At 41.5% G+C, this 19741-nt stretch overlaps 2 protein-coding genes across 3 annotated transcripts; one reads left to right on the forward strand and one right to left on the reverse strand.

The window, feature by feature from the left end:
* Positions 1 to 2856: 2856 nt before the first annotated feature.
* ube2l3a (ubiquitin-conjugating enzyme E2L 3a) lies at positions 2857 to 7496 on the reverse strand. The gene is made up of 4 exons (XM_042080997.1): positions 7407 to 7496; positions 6017 to 6112; positions 5697 to 5883; positions 2857 to 4315 (listed from the first exon to the last, which is right to left on the reverse strand). Exons 1-4 carry the CDS (start codon positions 7431 to 7433, stop codon positions 4161 to 4163), a joined length of 465 nt encoding a protein of 154 aa, XP_041936931.1. The 5' UTR covers positions 7434 to 7496; the 3' UTR covers positions 2857 to 4160.
* hic2 (hypermethylated in cancer 2) lies at positions 6429 to 18919 on the forward strand. 2 transcript variants are annotated; one of them, XM_042080995.1, is made up of 2 exons: positions 6429 to 6781; positions 15344 to 18919. In XM_042080995.1, exon 2 carries the CDS (start codon positions 15376 to 15378, stop codon positions 17059 to 17061), a length of 1686 nt encoding a protein of 561 aa, XP_041936929.1. In that variant the 5' UTR covers positions 6429 to 6781; positions 15344 to 15375; the 3' UTR covers positions 17062 to 18919. The 2 variants fall into 2 exon arrangements, with proteins under 2 accessions (XP_041936929.1, XP_041936928.1); XM_042080994.1 differs by lacking the exon at positions 6429 to 6781 and adding an exon at positions 8933 to 9081.
* The last annotated feature ends 822 nt before the right edge of the window (positions 18920 to 19741 follow it).

Below are 19741 nucleotides of genomic sequence, written 5' to 3' on the forward strand. Positions count from 1 at the left end.
CAGCATCATTTCCTTAATTTAAATAATTCACTTGCCACTGATATTTGTGACATGTGACATGTGCGATGTTGCTTAGTTTTTTTTCATTAGAGGGCGGTTTTGTATTTGTTTTCGCCAAGAGAAGGCAGTCATTTCCTTTTATTGTATTTGTTTTCATTAGGAGAAGACAGTCATTTCCTTTTATTGTAGTTAGCTATGGTCATATCCCTTCTGAAACTACACACAAAACAAAACTACATTTGAGGAGCAGAAAGACTTCTTGCATATTGACACTCCTGTAGTGATTTGTTGCAGCCCTGATATAGTACTTGCTTTATCAAATGTCATTGTAGAAAAAATAAAGTTAATATGGATATTGGGTTAAAACTAACTACTAAAGTGCCCTATATGTGAAAGTATACTGAATTAGAGATGGTTGTATACTGAATTAGAGATGGTTGGAGAGATTGGGTTAGTGTGTATCTAAAGCAACCTGGAGCAGGGTGGGGCAGTGACAGTGGCTGATATATTGGCACTGTGTGTGAGTGTGTGCATGTTTGCAGTTTGCGCATCGATCACCTGAAACCAAAACCGGGTAGTATTTTTAGAGCTCCTGGACCACTGGCACGAGAGAACCATCTGATTGTAAAGTCGTGTAGCATGGAAGTACCCTATCCTTTTCAACTCCACATAGAATGAACACTCTATATATCAAGGCAACAGCATACAGGGTTTCACCATGTTTGAAGTAAGTGGTGGGCAGTAGTGTAGTGGCTGAGGAACTTGGCTAGCAAGTTGTGGGTTTGTGTCCCAGCTGCTACTGTGGTGCCCTTGAACCAGGCAGTTAACCCTGAGTTGCTCCAGAGAGACTGTCCCTGTAATTGACATCTGTAAGTCACTTTGGATAAAGATATGTATGTCGGTCTTTCTCACCATCCATTCATGACTGGAGTCTTTTAACTAATGCCCCCCACTCAAAAGACTAGAAATCTTTTCAAGAATCTTTCCCAAATTTTGTCAAAGCTTTTTTGGTGTAACGAGGCCATATGCAGCTAAAATCCCTTCTTCATGCTCCTCTGAATTACCATCCAGGACACAGGCTCTGTGCCAGTACAGTGAACTCTGCCATCTTGTGGTAGTCAAGAGCACAAATAAACACAGATAGTGCCTTTAACAAGTGTTCACTCCCTTGGATATTTTCCCCTTTTATTGCTTTTATGAGTAGAGTCATGGTTTGTATGTAAATCCCATAAAAGGAAGGTCTTACACATTTCTGTTGAAAGACAAAACTTCAAGATTAAAATTGGCACATTTTGCATCAGTGAAAAAAAGGCCCTCGGGTTCTTGCAGGAAATGTGAAGAAGCCATCGCCATAACCTCACAACTTAACCAAAAGCATCATGATGATCAGACCTATATAATTTAGTCAGTGGAGATGATTCCTTATGTTGTTTTGGTTATGAAATCAAGTACATGAAACAATGAATCTCCCAAAAAATATGCATTAAAATGTCAGGCTTGAACTAAGGCTGTTTATGATGCCCTTGGTAGTTTACTAGTTTAAGCTGTTTCTCTCATTGCTTGCTTGGACAAGCCAAGTGATATGTTTTCATGACCTGTTTAGGCCACGGTCTCAGTGCTTCGTGTACACTGTAGTAATGATCTCTAATCTAGTTATATTAATTGTCTCTGTGTTCAAAACAACCTTTCCCACAAAACAAACTCTACCCAGAAAACCAGCTGGTACTAGTTTTGTGCCCCACCAAACAGGATTTACCGACTCAATGTGTCAGTGTTAAAATACGTATGGATTGCTTGGTATGCTCTTCAGAAAAAAATTTGGTATGGGTTCTTTGACCACACTGACAATCACATTAGGATAAAAGTTCTTTAAACCACTGGTATTCATAGTCGCACTGAAGGCTTTGTTGAAGAGAACAAGCTATCCAAGCAAAAAACTACTGTTCAAAAATGTTGCTATGTTGCTGTACATTGAATAACATTCTTTATCTGGAGCATAACCTTAGTGAGCTGCCAAAGTGTAGGCAATGAGGAAATCTCAGCAGTGCAAGATGGCACAGACAAACTCAATGACTCACGTCTGGTATGAGTAATTTTATTATTTGACCATATTGTCCTCTGGGCGTTTCGATCTTTCCCTTTTGCTGAGGTCCATGGTCACGCGCAATGCACACAGCTAGAGGAGGCAGCTTTTGGTCTGTGCTGACCAGCAGATTGAGGTAATATTGGTGTTTGACTCTTTGAGTGAACCACACAGCATTTCTACGGACAGCTTCACAGGACAGCGTGTGACAGAGGGAGACCTCTTAAGGTCATTTGAGGCCAAAACACTTATGATCTCAATCCCTCTCATTACGACATGTATGTACAGCACGTGTGTATGTGTGTCTTTTCCACAATTGCCTCGTCCCAATTCTTCATTCGGTCAAACAAAATGTATATTTCCTCCCGTTTTATAAGTATGGATTGTTAATTTAGTGCTCATGCATTGGTCTGGTTTACTGGGTTAGTTTGATAAATATTGCTGTTAAATGAAAGGTCAAGTCACCTCTTTGTGACAGCTAACAAACAATTTCTTACTGTTGGCTTGTCTGAGAATCGTGTCAAAATATTAGTATTCTATAAGACTGCATCCTGTCATTTTGCAGTATGTTGAACACCGATCTGAAACTGCAACTAGGTTACCACAAATTATCTCTGGTCACAAACATCTCGGTGTTTCCCTAACTTCTCCCAATGACTGTGTTCATATTCACACATTTTCTTCTATGTATTTGTCCCCAAGGGAACAGTACTCTAATAAATATTTAATAACTAATGTTAAAAAAACTCATATGCATCAGACACGACCTGCTATGAAGTTCAAATTAGTTTTATGAAATGCCCCGGCAGTGTTTGATGACTGTACTTTGAAAGGTATCTGTACATGTGACTAACATTAAAGATAAAAACAGGAACTGCCACAGTAAGACTATTGATTCAGCAGTATAGGTAAGCCTCGGCCCCTTTTCCTCCATTAGATCTTTTTTTTTTTTATAAGGAAATAATTCACGTATCTGGCAGACTCTAAACTGCCTAAACGGAGAGGAAAGGTAAGCATGATGTTAGACACTCCAACTACAGTAACAATAAATACAACAGGGTAGGCACATAGGGGAAATCCTACAATGTCTTGTGTTATATATATATAATCACACTCACAAATGTATTTTCGTCTTTCTTTCTTATTTTTTTTTATCTTAAACATTGTATCAGTAACAGTGATTACACTGTATTTTTGAATAATCATTCCTTTACAAACTGAAGTTATGGAGAACATAACACACAGTTCCACATAGTACAGTGCAACCTAGGCCAAAACATAAATGAAAAGAAACCTGAAAATAAAAAGAAATATAAAAGAAACCTTTATGACACCCATCAACGCTTTGCCATGACGGTGGGTGTCTGCAACGTAATTACTGGATTTCAGTTTTCACAAAAGATTGGTGGGTCCGGACAGAGTGAGAGAAAGAAAAGAAAGGAACTTTTTTTTTTTTTTAACATTACCTCACCACGGGATTCCCGCTCGAAAAACAGTCAAAGCTCTCTGCCCAGTGCATGTATGTGTGTGAGAGAAAGAGAGAAACAGAAGAAGGGTAGAGAGAGTGAAAGAGAGGGAGAGGGGGAGAGAGAGAGAAAAAGAAAGACGGAGAGCAAGAAGTACACTATTCTGAGCAAAAGAACTATTTAAAGTGAACCACCACTGCCCCCATTTTTTTTTTCCTTTTAACATTTCCTCTCAAGACCTAAGCTTTCTACAGCGGCCCTACAGTTGGAGATATTTTTCCTCTTTATTTCATTTAAGAAATCAGTGTAAAGTCGGAAACGGCAAACAAGCTAATGCTGAGAAGTGAATCCTGCTAAGATTGGTGGACACCTGTTGGGATAGAGGGGCCTTTAACAGGAAGTGGAAAGGTGATGGGCAAGGCTCCAGGGCGTGCTGCTGCTGCTGCTGCTTAACAGCTGAGTATTCTGAGTGAGATGAGAGAACGGGTGGTGTCGTGGGGTGGATGAGGGGTTGTTTTGGGGCGTGGGGGTTCGGGGAGTGAGTGTGGTGGTGGTGGTGGTGGTGGTAGTGGAAGGGATGTTATACAGTGAGGAGTGAAACTGCTGCATTGTTAGTCCATAGGCCTCTTCTCGCCATGTTTCTTTGTAAACTCCTCGGCATTCTTAAAGAATTTTTTCCGGTCCTTTGAGTACTCCTCTGCAAGGTCCGCCCTGAGGGGATGTTCTGGCTGGGGGTCATTGACCAGTGCAATCAGAGACTGGATCACTATGGAGGACAAGAGAAAATTAAATCAGAGGCAAGTTCTGGTTATTTACCACCACTGGATCATCTTGGTGCGCCAAAGAATCACTTGGATGTCTTGAACTTGAATAGCACATGGATGGGTGAAATGTACAGATATTAATTGCTCTAAATTCACAAGAGTCCAATTTAAAATCCTGCTGCCCACATAACACATAAAGATTAACCGGAGTCAAATTCCTTGATTGTTTACGCAAACCTGACCAATACAGCTGATTCTGATATAGGCCCAACATAATAATGCTCCAGCCCACCTCACTGGCCTGTTGGAAAATTACACCCCGGTCACTGCAACCCTCCTCCGCAGGTCTACTCGAATACCAAACATGAACCCCAACACCATAGGAGAAAGACCACTCACTCCCGTAAGCTCTGAAATTCACTTCTCCATTATCAGGCACTGCGAATACATTGCAGACTTTAAAATAAAATGTATTATTACTATCATCAATATTAAATCTAGTCATCTTGTGCAACATATATTTTAAATTTTAGGAATGTATACATGGGACGGTGGCAGCGTAGTGGCTAACGAGCTGGGCTAGCATGCAGTAGCCATATAAGTTAAATTCCTAGCTTCCACCATTGTGCCCTCAAGCAAAGCACCACGTCCTAATAGGATCCGAGCGAGTGACTGTCTTGTATGTCTGTCTACACTGAATTAATTAAATATGCCCTTCTATTGCCTCATATCTCTCATTCAAAATAGCAGATCAACGTGAGCGACAGAGAGAAAATAGAAACCGGGCGTCCGACAAAAGTTCTGTCAAAACATTGCGTTATATCGCGCTGCTCACATCGCTTGCAGTCAGGACACTCCAAATGAAAACAATGTAATTAAACAGATTTTTATTACTAATGTTCGCTCGCATCATGTCCTGTTAGGACATGGTGTAATATAATTGACGTAATAAGTTGGTTTGGATAAAAGTGTAAAAAGCTAGATGAATAAATGTAAATGTACGTTTGTATGAAATTACATGTGTATGAAATGTGCACCTGCTCTTGGGCCTGTTTAGATGAGGCATTGCTACCCGCTTCACACAGTCACCTGATTTTAGAAACCAACCAACGGCGGAATCTGACAATAACAACAGAACATGGAGGGACACACAAAGTATGTCCAGAAAGGATTTTCCCTCCTCAAAAACCCAGCAACTGAAAACTATGACGTCTTTTACAATATGACGTCTTTTACACTTTTCGTAAGGCATGTAATCTTCACAAATAAAATGTGTGTGAAATGACAACCCATCTCTAGTTGTATCTAACTGCCATAACCTTTCCTTTTAATATGCAATATTAACATAATATAGAAAAGTGCAAAGAATAATAATTGCAGTACCTTGGTCAGTTTTGGTGGCTGGTTTCCAGTTTTCGGGACTTATTACTGGCAGGCACACCTGTCCCTTCTCATCGATGTTGGGGTGGTAAATCTTTGTTTTGAATGTGATTTTCGGCGGTTTGAAGGGATATTCTGCAGGGAATATTATCTCGATCCGGAATGCTCCTTTGTCATATGGGGGGTTGTCCTTCAACAAAAGAATATAAATCATGTCATATGGAAAGGGGCTAGTAGAGTATAGATCAAAAGATTAACTGTATCAATTGTGTCCAATATTTAGAACACTAACAGCTAGTAAACATGTTTAAACATGCACTTACTGGAACAATGAGACCTTGCCAAGTCAAAATGTTTGATTCATCAACTTGGATGTTGCGGAAGTTTTTCATTCCAGACTTGCGAATTTCGTCAAGTTCCTGTCAAACAAGTGAGCAAGATGATTATTCACCCATTAGTGTAGATATCATTTACAACTTCTATTGTAGGACATTACTAAATCTGGGTATTCAAGTCAATAAACTTATCAAACATTTAAGTAGATGAACCATTCCCAATTATTTATATTGGCTGATAGAGTTAACTGGATTAGTCATTAGGCCTAACTTGCAGCCAATCCATTAAAATTTAATTGGTCAATATCTTCCTTCAAAAAACAGGATAAGACAAACCATCATTAACTCTGGTTCATCAAAAACGATAATGCAACTAACTACTAAAGGCACATTTGTTCGTGGGAAGGCCTACGTCAAGCAACATTATGTGTCGCCCTGGTCCATTCAACAACTTCGGATTTCGGCTACATTAATTGCCTCAATGGCTGCCGGTTACATTACAACAGAGTTGGCTAAGAAACTGATCATCCTCATAGACATTGCGTTAGCTAGATACCAGGAGGATAACAAAACAACCTGATTTGCTTTGAAAGGGTCATGAACGTGACGCGGCAAAACATGTAACTGGGTGTGACGTCTAAAACGTTTATAGAGATTTCACATTCGCTTAGATGAGCTTCAAATGGTTTCGTTTTAACAACTTTGTAGTTAGCTTGGCAAGCTAACGATGGTTAAGGGATACAGGAACAGTAGGTAAACTGGAATGTGAGCGCCACAAAATCAACTTTGTCTTACGTTTCCATTACACATAGATCTCTGATAACGACATAAGGGGTAGTACCGGCATGTCCGGCAACAGGACCAACCGCTGCTTAAGTTGATGCTAGCGAACTAGCTAACAACACCGCTAAACTGCTCAACCGCAGGGCGATGTCTGACAAACAAAGCTTGTCATTTCATGGCTTGTGAAGAATGTAGCTAGCTACATATCATTTCAGAGTGTAGGGACAAAGTGCAACTAATACAATATCTCCCTAAAGAAACGTCACACCTCATACAAATTTCCTGTTTCCTCATACTGGCCTTGTGATATACCGGTTACCGGCTACAGAAACAAGCCCTGGCAAACAGTCAGCTAACCAAACCTTAGCCTTCTTGCTAGCTAGCTAGTTAGGAAGTTGCGTTAGCAAATGTTAGCTAACTAGCTTGATTGTTTCATCATAAACGTTTTCACTAAATTTACAACAGTTAGAGGTAGATTGTATACAACTTTAGAGGATTAAACTTTAACCAACATTGTTGTTCCACTGTTAACGTCGTTGTTTGTGTCTGAACGTAACAAGCGTTTATATTATCCATAACTGATCAAGAGATTTACCTTGTGCAGCCTTCTGCTTGCCGCCATCTTGGATTTACTGCGTACTCCCACAATACACAGCGAAATCCATCAGGCCAGCTAGTAGCCTTTGCCTCCATACCTTATTCATTCATACTCATTAGTATATGATTGTCATATGAAAATCTGTAATTGCATATTTATACAACTACAGAATTGACTAAAAATACCTGGCCACCTTAATGCAGACTCGATGAAAAACAGCTGATTTAGGCTACCTGTTGTGAGGAGTGACCCTGTATTTTGTCCCATTCCAGCAAAATAATCTCCTTCTTTCTGTCCTTATTTCTTTCAGCATTTAAGGTAACATATAAGACTACTTATATTAATATATATTGTTTGAATAGGCTACCATATTGCTTAGACTGTCTTGAAACATTAGGCTACAATTTCATAGATTATTTAACTAATGTGTTGTAATGAAAACAACGTTCAACGTAGCCCTTGCCGTGTTAGCTACTTTTAATTGCTGAAGATGTAGGCTATATCTAAACATAACTCAGAAAATTGGCCAACAAGTTCTGGGCAGCTCTCAGACGGCCTATTGATATTCAGGGATGATCCTGGGCATCCCTAAATATCAATATGGGCGCGATCAGACAGGGCGTAGAGTAAAACGCGAGGTGCACTATGGTGTAAGTTGGACTTGTTCAAGTCTGCCAAAATGCTAGACGCAGTAAGCGGTAGTTGCCAAATAGCCAACAAACACAGAAGATGCGCTGCAACCAGCGTCCGTCTTTTATCCATAGGTCTTATCGCGACCTATTCACCTTGCATCCACCAAGGGGCGTTATAGTTTGTGTTTGGTGTATTCTAATGGTACCACTTCTGGAGGACTATCATCTTCAAGGTTGATAGTGCATGCATCTGGGTGACGTAGGCAGATAGGCAAATGAAAATAAAGTTTTAAACTTTTAAAACATAAAGTAAAGAAATGTTTTTTTTTTCTTTTGGGATATAGGCTAATATGGCTATGATGGTGAAGTTTACAAAAATGAAGACAACGTAGGCCTAGACCCTTTACCTATGCCAGTCTGAACAAAGTATGTCGAAGAAATGTTTATAAAAAAGCGATGTCTAGTTTACATTTTAGTTCGGCATTAATCCTCACATTACATTGATAACCAATTAGCCTAGGCCTACTTCATGTTCTGGCTGGGCAAATTATGGGGAATAAGCAAAATACTGCTGCTGTTGTATTAGGTCTTATGAAAAGTAGCCGAGTTTTGGGTTAAACATGCAACTGGCCGAACCTGTATTGAGTTACCTGCATACCATCAATGGTTTGTGAATGGTATTAAAGTGGCTATATGTTAGGCTAGTATCGGCCTACGGTTTCACTTAAAAGATATTACGCACACATGTAATTGCTGGTGATTGTTACGCTATTGGGTGGCTAGATAACACCTGCATTTGGTAACACTTGGGGCAAACCGACATTTGCAAATTTTGCTAAACGTAGGCCTCCGACGCCTAATCAAATCAGTGACTGAGCTGGCAGAGGTATTTCTCCTATCGCCCCCTCTCTTCTGGCTTTTATTCAAATTTGGGTCAGGGGTGAGGGTTTCAACGTCACAAGCTTGCAAGATGGCGCTGGGAAGGCTGTGAGATGAGAAAACAGGATGGCTATTTGAAGACCTTCTTTCGATGTATTAAGGTATCTATTTCATTGGAATTCTTGCAACTTAGTGTTCTAAAAAGAAAATCAAAATGCTTGACAAGTTTGGTTGTGTGTTTGATTTCAATCTGCGCTGAAAGCGAGTCCAGATTCCTCAAACGTTTGCCTCTTATCGCGTGCCCACAGGGTCTTCTCTTGTTCAAAGCTTGAAGCTCGAGTGCAGCGCCAGCGCTACCAGCCTGCCAGTGCCTGTGCAATATTCGCCATACGTTCTGCCTGGCTTTAGTCGTCGTGCTGTCGAGAGAAATATGACCGTCGACGTGTCCGGTTTTGTTTTCTCCCCTTGAGTAAATAACTTCGTTGGAGTTTAATTCGTCATTGGCCCTTAATATTGTAATCCATCTATTTTATCTAGCAACATTCTCTAAACGCGAAGCAACCAGCTAATGGGCTCAGATAAACCTGGGTCCGCGTCATCACAGCAATACGGTGTGTCTTGTTTTTGAGAAGAGAAGAAAAACAATTACTTACAGATATTTCATGCTTTGTGCTGCTATTGATTATCCGTTTGCTGCAAGCTAGTTTATTATATATTCGTAGACTGTACTGTTTTTTAATGATAATGTTAGGCTATCTAACTTTGGTTACATCGTTAGCGAGCTAATTAAATTTGATTTCTTGGTGGGGTAAGACAGTGTTCTCAGGTTTATTTTATTTGTGTTGACACTTTATAGTACTGTCATATGCCATATTGAGCAGATTGGCCACGTAGGACACGCTTTTAGTGTTACCACAGCTGATTGCAAATTAATCCAGGACGCGTGCTGTCACATTTTGTATCACATCAGCTACAATCTTTACACATAGTTTAAACAAATCGATCTCGAGATGAAAAGATCACTGAGAGATGTACCTAGTTGGCATTGCGGAGACATTTCCTATTTCTGTATGTTTTGTCATATTTTTTTGTAGTTACCGCAATCTAGCTACATTAACCAATGCTGTGTTTGGTTGGATGCGTAATTTAGTTAATTATGCAGCGGCTAAAGTATTTAAACTGTTTTGTACGCTCATGAGACGCTATACCTGTTAATTTTTTAACAAAAAGATTGGGTGGTTTTCCCAAACGAATCCAATTTTAATCTCATCCATTTTAATGAAGGGGGAGGGGTGCTGGTGTATTACAGTGTTTTTGTTTGCATTGAGATCGAATGCCACATTTTCTCTTGCATTTTATCGGTACGTGTATAGAAGAAATCAGTGAACGCCTTCTTGTTCTGATTTAAATGACAGTGCTGTTTGAGTTAGTGGGTATTTACTGGTGGTGTCGTAATCTATATTAATGAAACGGTCTCCAGATAGTTTCAACCAGAGAAGATAGCATTGATTCATTTAAATTAAACAATGAATCAGCCTATTTGCAGCTTAAATGTTTGTATTATCATCGTTCACTTCAGCCTACGTGCATGATTACTTTGCTTTGAGTTTAGGCAGTTCTTGGAAAAAGGTACTATGTCCAGTCAACCATATCATTCTGTTTTGCAAGATCTGAGCTATTAAACCAGTTTGGTATCTACCATATTTTGCAGATGTTTTTGGTGTTGGACTGTGTGTGGGGTAGGTGGAAGGTGAGGGGGGGCTAGGCTGGTGCAGAGATGGTCCCTTCAGCTTCATGCACAAGGAGGTAGTTTCAGAGAGGGAAAACTGTTTGCATAACTCTGATTATTTCTTTTTATACCAGCTTGATGAGGGTAGAACCTAAAGATGAGGCAGCACTAGTCTGCTCCAAGGGAGAATCTAGCCTATAACCTGTCTCGCCACGCATACTTTGCATGTTTGTTGTGAAATACTGCAGTTAATGAAAGCTGTCACAATGAGTGCAGCCTTTCCATGTGATGCTTACTGAGTGGAGAAGGAAGTTCCTTTTTTCTCCTGGATCTATTATGTCAAGTAGCTAGTTACAGGTTTAAAAGGGAGTATTCAGGTAGTAACGCCTTTCTTGTTTTAAAAAATATAGTTGTACAATAATGTTTTAATGGGGAGTGATCCTTATGGATTACTGATTCATTCATTGCACCAGGTTGCATGTATGTAATTTTTTCAGAGACGTGTCCCTTCCTCCAAATGCTCTTGGCAGTAGTGTAATACTTGCAATGCTACCACTGAGTTTTTGTAACAGAATGGATTTGTGTGTAACCGCATGTTTTTTAAAGCAAAACAAAAAAAAAAATTTTATTAAATGTATTTGCCTTTTGCGAAACAGACAATGAGCAGAAGAAACCAGTGTCTGTTTTAATTTGCAGTTTGCAGTGAGAGCCTCAAACCCAAAGACCTGAAACCAGAGTTGTTTACTTTTTGGTATGGTATTTCTGAGGGCTCCCTATCTTAACCGTATAGTGAGTGCTTCTGAACTTTAGACCCGTATACTGCTTGAGGGTAGGACTTCGTCTGATTCCCTTTGGGCTAATGGGTGGGCGAGGATATATTGATAAGTGATTCTGTCTTATCTGGACCTCGGGCTGTTACAGCAACACATTTTCGATTACATTAAAGTAAGACGATCAGGCTTTGGGTCAGAAACAACGTGTGCAAGATTAAACATTTATTTTGTGTGTGGACGTAAGATGTGTGAAACTTCTATTGATGATTGATGACAAGCGTTTTGTTGTCAGTCACTTTTCCACTTGGACCGGTCCGCTTTCTTTTCGTTTCCATATTGAAGTACTTGCACTTTCTCATATTGAAGTACTTGCACTGTCTTTCTCCACAGTTGCACGACTCTCCTAGTTGTGGGTAGTTTGCATTTAAACAGTAATAGCAGGCCCCAGAGGGTATGTGACACAGGATAAGCTTGTTTACGGGGTTAATCATGCTCCTTACCAGGCCGCTTCTGCTTACCCTGTGCTTTGCTGCCTCCAGACGTCACCTCTTGATGATTAGGACCGTTTAATTTCTGAGATGGCCCCGTCTGCCTTTTTTCGAAAGGTAGCTTTTTTTGTTTGGGGTGGAGGTTAAGAAATGTCTAAGCCAATAAAAGACCCAGCAGTGTCTTATCAACCCGTTGCATGCAAGTCTCAGATAATTTCACATCTCAAACGTCTCCCGGGTCTGCGTTTGGTAGGGAGTGAGGCTTTCTTGAGATATCAACATTTAGCAAACAGATGTGGGCCACTATCTCACCAATCCTTATACGATACTATTGTGGACCAAAGCTAAAAATACTTTACCCAGCGATATTATCACGCCCACCATCCTAGCGGCGTTGAATGCATCAGTGAATAGAAATTCATAGGTGAAGGGGGGCAAGTGAATTTTTGTGTGTGTGAGACGACACTGAGGAGTATTCTGAAGCTATTATACTGGTGGGTACAGGTATGGCGCGAGTGTATGTGTGTAGCATGACTGCCATCAGATATTGATAGGAAGCTAATACCACTGAATGGTCGTGGGTAATATAATACGTGGGTTACAGGCCCATTGGTTGTGAAGGTATATCACTAGTGCTACTATGTCTTGGCCAGTATGGTACTAGATGCAATAATTGTGTTTGTTTTTGGGTATCAAGTTCTGGGTTGCTCACTGCACGTGTGAACAAATTGCAGCGTGTCTTGTGGTACATAAAAGGTGGCTTGCACATGTGAATGACTGCATTTTCTCGCTCTCTGATTAGAGAATAGTCAGTTTGCTCTCAAGGCTGTCTGAATCCTGCTATTTCACAATGGCTCAGGATGTGTCAGTGCTGTTAAAGGAAAAGATTGTGCTGCTCTTGTTTATGAATCCTGCAATGCAGTGAATTACTGTGAATGTGAATGAAATGATGAGGCATCAGTGGACATTCAGTAAGTTATTTCTAGTCAGCATTATAGATCTATTTTTTTTTTTTTCTGTAGATATTTCTGAATGAGTATAACCTAACTGAAATGTCAAAACCAAGATTTGTTTTTCTTGTTAAACAGCTACAAGGCCAGAATAGGGGAGCTGGTTTCAAATTGGATCTCGTTTCTAATCTTGACTCATCCATACTAAATGAAAGGTATAGACATACCAGAAGACTGTGTGTGTGTGTGTGTGGGGTTAGGTTTGAATTTATTTATCAAGATCGGCATTTTAGTTGGATTTGGTCGTCTAGAGGAAAATAAATCCAATAATGTTTAATTCTGTAATTTCTTTCAAGAATTATGTATTAATGTTTGCATCCACAGTCATATTGAGTTATTTATAGTTGCAGTCATCTGCCCATCCCTTACTGTTGAAGCTGATAGGAGGCTAATTTAGCGGGCGAGATATTAGAATGAAGCTGCTGGCTCTGTGATAGCAAATGGGTGTCTACTGTTGCTTTTTTTTTCTCTCTTTGTCCTTTTTTTTTTTTGCTGCTAGGATTTCTTGAGAGCTTTTGAGTTCGGCCACTTGGTTTACGCAGGGCAGCACTGAAGCGTTTCTGGATTTTTTTTTTGTCAGTTTTGTGTCGACTGTTGTGAGCTTGATACCGAATGGGGTGAAGATAACTCTAAATAATCCATCAGTAGTAGAGAAATCAACAGAGGAATTGGTTGAATAGCATATTCTAGATTATATCCACGAGAGCTTCTTTGCTTGTGGGTGTTTGCTGAAATTGGACCATGGAAATGGGGAAAAGAGAACCATATGTGACCTTTTCTTCTGGAGCATTCTGAAGGATCGTTGCCCCAACCAACCAACTACCAATACCATCACCACCACCCCACACACCCCCCAAACCCAAAATGGCTAAATCTCTATCTGTTGCATTTCAAAGATTCTGTTGCAAGCCAGGGCCTGCTTGGGCACTGGGAGGGAAGGAGAACAGGAGAGGGGGTTGCTGGTTTAGCCTACCTGTTCTCACCACACCCTTGGTGAACCACCAGCTCAGGTTGCACTCGGTCCCCCATAGCGAGCGAGGCCTGGGTTGTCTGCCGGCCTCCCTCCCCCCAACGCCCCTGCCCCGCAACAAAGGGAATGACCCTGGAGGCTGGCAGCTCCAGCCGCTGGCAGGAGCGTTAAGACGGCTCCATTGCCTCCCTGTAAAAAGAGAGATGTAGATCATTGATGTTCGGCCCTCCCTGCTTTACCCCCTCTCCATTGTTCCTAAGCTGTGTATTGGTAAACAGCGGGCAACATGATACCAATATTGTGGTGTGGACCAAAAAAGTGTTTTTTTTTTTTTTTATTATTATTATTTTTTTTTTTACCTTAATGGGTGTCAAGGTATTGATTTTTCTTTTTTGTCAATGTCTCCAAAAAAAAAACGATGTGTTTGCAATGATGCTGTATCTGATTTCTGGTGGTGTGCCATAACATGTGCGATAATTTACACTGCTTGGTATTGAACCTTCATAATATTAAATCACTGTGGTACATTCTTTGCCACATGGCATCAACGCTTTATTGTTTCTTATTTATAGTACCTGAACAATTGACGTAACCCAACATTGTGAAGTATTTGTAGCATTTACATTTAGACAAGATAGAATTGTGCTGATTAAATTGTAACCTAGGCAACTGCATGAGTTTGAATAGCCCATTTAATGGGTCACTCCTCAATGTTTGTTTCAATGTTTCAGCTGAAACCTTTGGGTGTATGAACACGTTTACCATAGGCCTGCTCTCTTAGGAGTATTTTTAACGCTTGAATGTGTAATAGTTTCCTCAACTTATAAAGAAGGGTCTAGCCTGCGGTGCGTTCAATTTCGCAAACATAGGCGAGCGTTGCCGAACAGTTTTCCGTTTGCCTTGAGTTTTCGGCGAACGTTTGCGAACAATCGCAAACAGTCTGCAGAGGTAGTTCTCTGCAAACATACAGTGGAACTGGATGTGAGCTTGATGAAGACAACAATGTAATTACCGTTACAATGGAATGTTGACGCCAACGTTCTCCACTGTTGGCCAAATTTGAACGCACCTCTGATGTCCTGAGGTTGATCACTGTCTGTCTAAAGTTGTTTTCCTGCTGCTGTGGAAGGCTTTTTCAAGCTACATTTTTTGCAGCGATTAGTCATGGGTCATGTGACTTCTGACCCTCTTTTAATGTCCCCACTCTATTTTTTAAGGTCACAGTAGCTTCCTATTTGGTGAAAATGTCTCCATAAGGATTTAACATAACCTGAGCTGCAAGTGTTTAGGTTTTTGTGATTAGGTTGAGTAAATTGATTTTCTTCATCCTTGATGTTGATTGAGTGATTTTAGCCAATGCCATTTCATAGTTTGTATAAAAGTCACTTTAAGACAGTGATAATATTAATCATAGTTTATTTGTATTAACTGTACGATTCTTGTTCCCCTTCAGGTTGTGTAGGTGCAGATAAGAAGAATCTGGAAATGGAATTGCCAAATCATGCCAAACAATTGCTGCTGCAGCTAAACCAACAAAGAGCCAAAGGTTATCTGTGTGATGTGATCATAGTTGTAGAAAATGCCCTCTTCCGGGCCCACAAGAACATCTTGGCAGCCAGCAGCATCTACTTCAAGTCCCTGATCCTCCATGATAACTTGATAAATCTGGACACAGACATGGTCAACCCGTCTGTGTTTCGGCAGGTATTAGACTTCATTTACACCGGCAAGCTTTTGACCTCAGACCAGGTCAATGACCACAATTTCAGTGCCCTCCTAACGGCAGCAAGCTACCTCCAACTCCACGACCTGGCTGCCCTGTGTAGGAAGAAGCTGAAGCGCACTGGACGGTCCCTTCTCAACAAGCCGACCACGCCCACCAACGGACGAACCTCCCGCAACCAAAGGCTGTCCTCCACCCCCGTCACTCAGATGCAAATGTCAGGGTTAAAAGACAGTGAAAAGCCCAAGCGGCAGCACGACGAAGAGTTGTCCGAGGATGAGATGTTCATCGGGGCCATGGCCAACTCCCTCAGCCCTTCCACCAGTAAGAATGGAAGCAACGGCACCATGACCAACAACAATATCAGCAGCAACAACAACATCGTGGGCATCCAGGAGCTGGGCCTGGACCTCTCCAAGAAAAGCCCGTCTGGGAGCACGGCCACGGAAGAAGTTAGCCCCAGCAGCATCCCCCAAGAATCACCTCAATCTGCCTCAGAATCCACAGCCAACAGTGCCTCGTTTGAAGAGAACACCACCAACCCTCAGAGCCTGGTCGGTGGAGAGCCCATGGACCTTGGAGACGGCGGAGGAGAAGGCGAGGAAGGCCAGCCGCCCGCCGACGTGGACCAACACAGCAAGGTCCCCTCACGCTCCGCAGCCCGGAGCCGACAGCGGGTCAGAGGCGAAGCCAACAAGGCCGACGACTCGGAGCGAGCCGCCCTCCCCAACGGCGTGGCCAAGCGGCTGAACAACAACATCGGCCCGGACGGCTCCTACCAGTGCAAGGAGGACGAAGAGGGCATGGAGAACGGCCAGAGCGAGGAGAGCGGCAACAGCGAGGGCGAGAGCGGCGGCCGCAACAGCACCAACTACGTCTACCGGCAGGAGGGCTTTGAGCCGGCCCTCGGCGACAACCTGTACGTGTGCATCCCCTGCGGCAAGGGCTTCCCCAGCTCGGAGGAGCTCAACGCCCACGTGGAGACGCACACCGAGGAGGAGCTGTACATCAAAGAGGAGGAGGAGGAGGACTCCTACCAGAAGGAGGAGGAGGCCGAGGCCGAGGACCTGTCGTCCCAGGCGGCGCTGGCCGTCAGCGGGGAGGCCCGCCGCTTCAGCTGCTCGGTGTGCAGCCGGAGCTACAAGGATCCGGCCACGCTCCGGCAGCACGAGAAGACCCACTGGCTCACCCGCCCCTTCCCCTGCAACATCTGCGGCAAGATGTTCACGCAGCGCGGCACCATGACGCGTCACATGCGCAGCCACCTGGGCCTCAAGCCGTTCGCCTGCGAGGAGTGCGGCATGCGCTTCACCCGCCAGTACCGGCTGACGGAGCACATGCGCGTGCACTCAGGCGAGAAGCCATACGAATGTCAGCTGTGCGGTGGCAAGTTCACGCAGCAGCGCAACCTCATCAGTCACCTCCGAATGCACACCTCCCCGTCATAAGCCAAAGACTGCCAGCCCAGGAAAACCCTCTTACCTACAACAATAAGCGCGTCTCGCGTCAAAAAAAGAGAAAAGCGCACACTCTTACTTCAAAAGTAGGTATCAAGTTAGTTTTGTCTGGAGCGAGAGAGAGGATGGGTGAGTTTTCTCCTGCCTTCCAATTTGGGAGAAGTGGTCAATATTAAAGTTCCAACCATGGAAAAACCATCATGATCTCCTCAAAGAAAAGAAATCGGTATTTTTTTTTTTTTTTTTTTTTGCGCATCTGACTTTACTACATGCTGTGAATGTATGGTTGGGGTACTTATGCTGTTTTTGTGACGACTTCATAGGACAACCAGACCACTACAAATCTGATGCAGTCTGTTTGGCAGTAAGCTTTCATTTCTGTGATGTCTCGTGTCCAGTTGGTCTGGGGGTTTTGTTGGTATCCCATACATACACACTTTTTATTTGCTGATCAGAATCCTGCTGTGGAGTATTGGCTTGGGAAAGGAGAATCCTGAAGTCAGTTAAGGAAGTCCTTGAAACACATAGGTATATTGTGACCATAAGATTATGATAAACGTATATTTTAAATTCAGAGGAAGATTTAAGAAAAGAAAAAAAAAAAAACTTTCCCATACTATGGCAAATAAGTGTTTCCAGGGGTCTCAAAGATAGTGTTGTCAGACATACCAAAAGTAGGAACTGTCTGAATTCATTACTGTGGTGTTTCATGAAAGCTTTGTGCATCCAACCAAACATTTCCTTTGATTTCTGCTCAATACCACGTGTCCACATTGATGCGTCTGTGTGGCTGGACTAGTTCTGCTAATGGGTTTCAAACCAGTTGTCCTCAAAGTGAATTGGCTGCATGACAAGCCATCCCATATGCAGGGCATTTCTCACCTTTTCTCTCTCTTTCTTTTCCAAATATTTTGCTGTCTTTGGATAAACCTTTTTATGTTGGTACAATATACATTTTTATTTTCATACGTTTGATTTGAAGTGCCCTCTATTTTGAGAGACTGGTCATCATTTGCGTACTTTAGCACTTTTGGTTTGAAACCCAAGTTCCTCCAGGCTCTCCCATTTAGCCGCGGGAGAGTAATTATAAACCAATACACACATCAATCCACAGCTCAGTTACACCTGGACAGTCTTGTGGGAACGTGGTACGAGAAATCATTGGAATCTTTTTAAGCTGTGTCGTTTACTCATAGTATATAGGGGTTTACTCTCAAAGAAAAAGCCAAACAAAATGGTACTTGTTTTAGATAACTTATTGTTATGCTTCTGTGAATGTTTAAACTGGAAGTTCTTTTGATATTTCCTTTGGGGATCAGTAACTGGGTTGGCTTGGGTGATGGGCTGGGTGGGGGGACTCTAGTGAATGTCGAGCTTCAGATTCTGTTGGTACTGTTGTGTTTTTACAGTTTTGTTTTTCCCTCACTGAAAAAAGGCAGGTCTATTTGAATAGTCCTGTCGCATTGCTACCTCTTAATTCTTCTTAAGAACAATACATTCATTAATGGAAATATGGGGATTCCTGACATGTATAAAGGTTTGCTGAGGCTTTTGAAATATTTGTAACCTGCCCATCTCTCAACAAAGGTTTTAATGCTACATTTACAAAGTTTTAAACCTATTATAGTAGAAAATAGCTTCTTGGACGCATGTATTTAAGGTATTGTAATTTTTCTTGCCTAGCGCAATTGATGATAAAAATGTAAAGTTTATGTAAGTGAAATCCAAAGAGAAGATATTGTCATGGAGAAGTGGCTACAAACTAAACTTTCCTGTAGAAGTTCACAACCAAAGTGTTTCAATATTGGAAATCGACACTGCAGCTGATAAAATATGATCTCTCCCAAGCGCATATATATATATATATATATATATATATATATATATATATATATATATATATTAAAAAAAAAAAATCTTTTTCCTTAGTTCTTGACAGAGTGCAACATAGTGGAAAAAATTATGTTAGTCTTTGGCATTGTACTAAAAACCAATGATCACTTGTGTTAAACTTCTGCTGATTGGTGGGCCGGTGGCTTTGCCTTTTGAAGTTTACAGTAGTCTCAACAGTGTCTTTCTGTCTCCATGTCCTTACTTCGACTTCAGGAGGACTTTTTTGTTGAAGAACTTCAGAAGGACTAATTTATTTTAGTTCAGACCAAAAATGAGGAAAAAAAAAAGAAAAAAAGTTGAAACTGATTAGGACGTTTGTTAGGTTTGTGTGTTACATGTTGACCATACTTTTGGAAGATCATTGAGGAAGGAATGGATGCACTGGATTGATTTTTTTTTTTTTTCCTCTCTGTCATGTTTTCTCTTAGTATCAATAGAAATTGTCTCAGGCTGAACTTTTGCCCACTTGAGAGGCATCTTACCACAAGTATCACTGTTGACCAATGTTGTGTGAAAAAGGATTACATGGTTTCAGAATGTTTTAATTATCCAATAGATACTTTGTTGCAGTTCTCTGAGGTTACTGACACTAGGGTGAATGTTACGTAATCCAGATTGTCAAGGCAACACTGGTGCATGTAAACTTCTGCTGAATTCCTCGATGCCATTTCTTGCAAAAGTTTTAGACAGATTCACAAAACTCCAAAGGCCAATTCCAGTGTATTGCATTCCTTTTGTATGTTAGCCTTCTCAATGCAACTCCCGTCAGCATTCCGTT

Source organism: Alosa sapidissima, chromosome 23 (genome assembly GCF_018492685.1).
Source record: "Alosa sapidissima isolate fAloSap1 chromosome 23, fAloSap1.pri, whole genome shotgun sequence".
NCBI lineage: Eukaryota > Metazoa > Chordata > Actinopteri > Clupeiformes > Clupeidae > Alosa > Alosa sapidissima.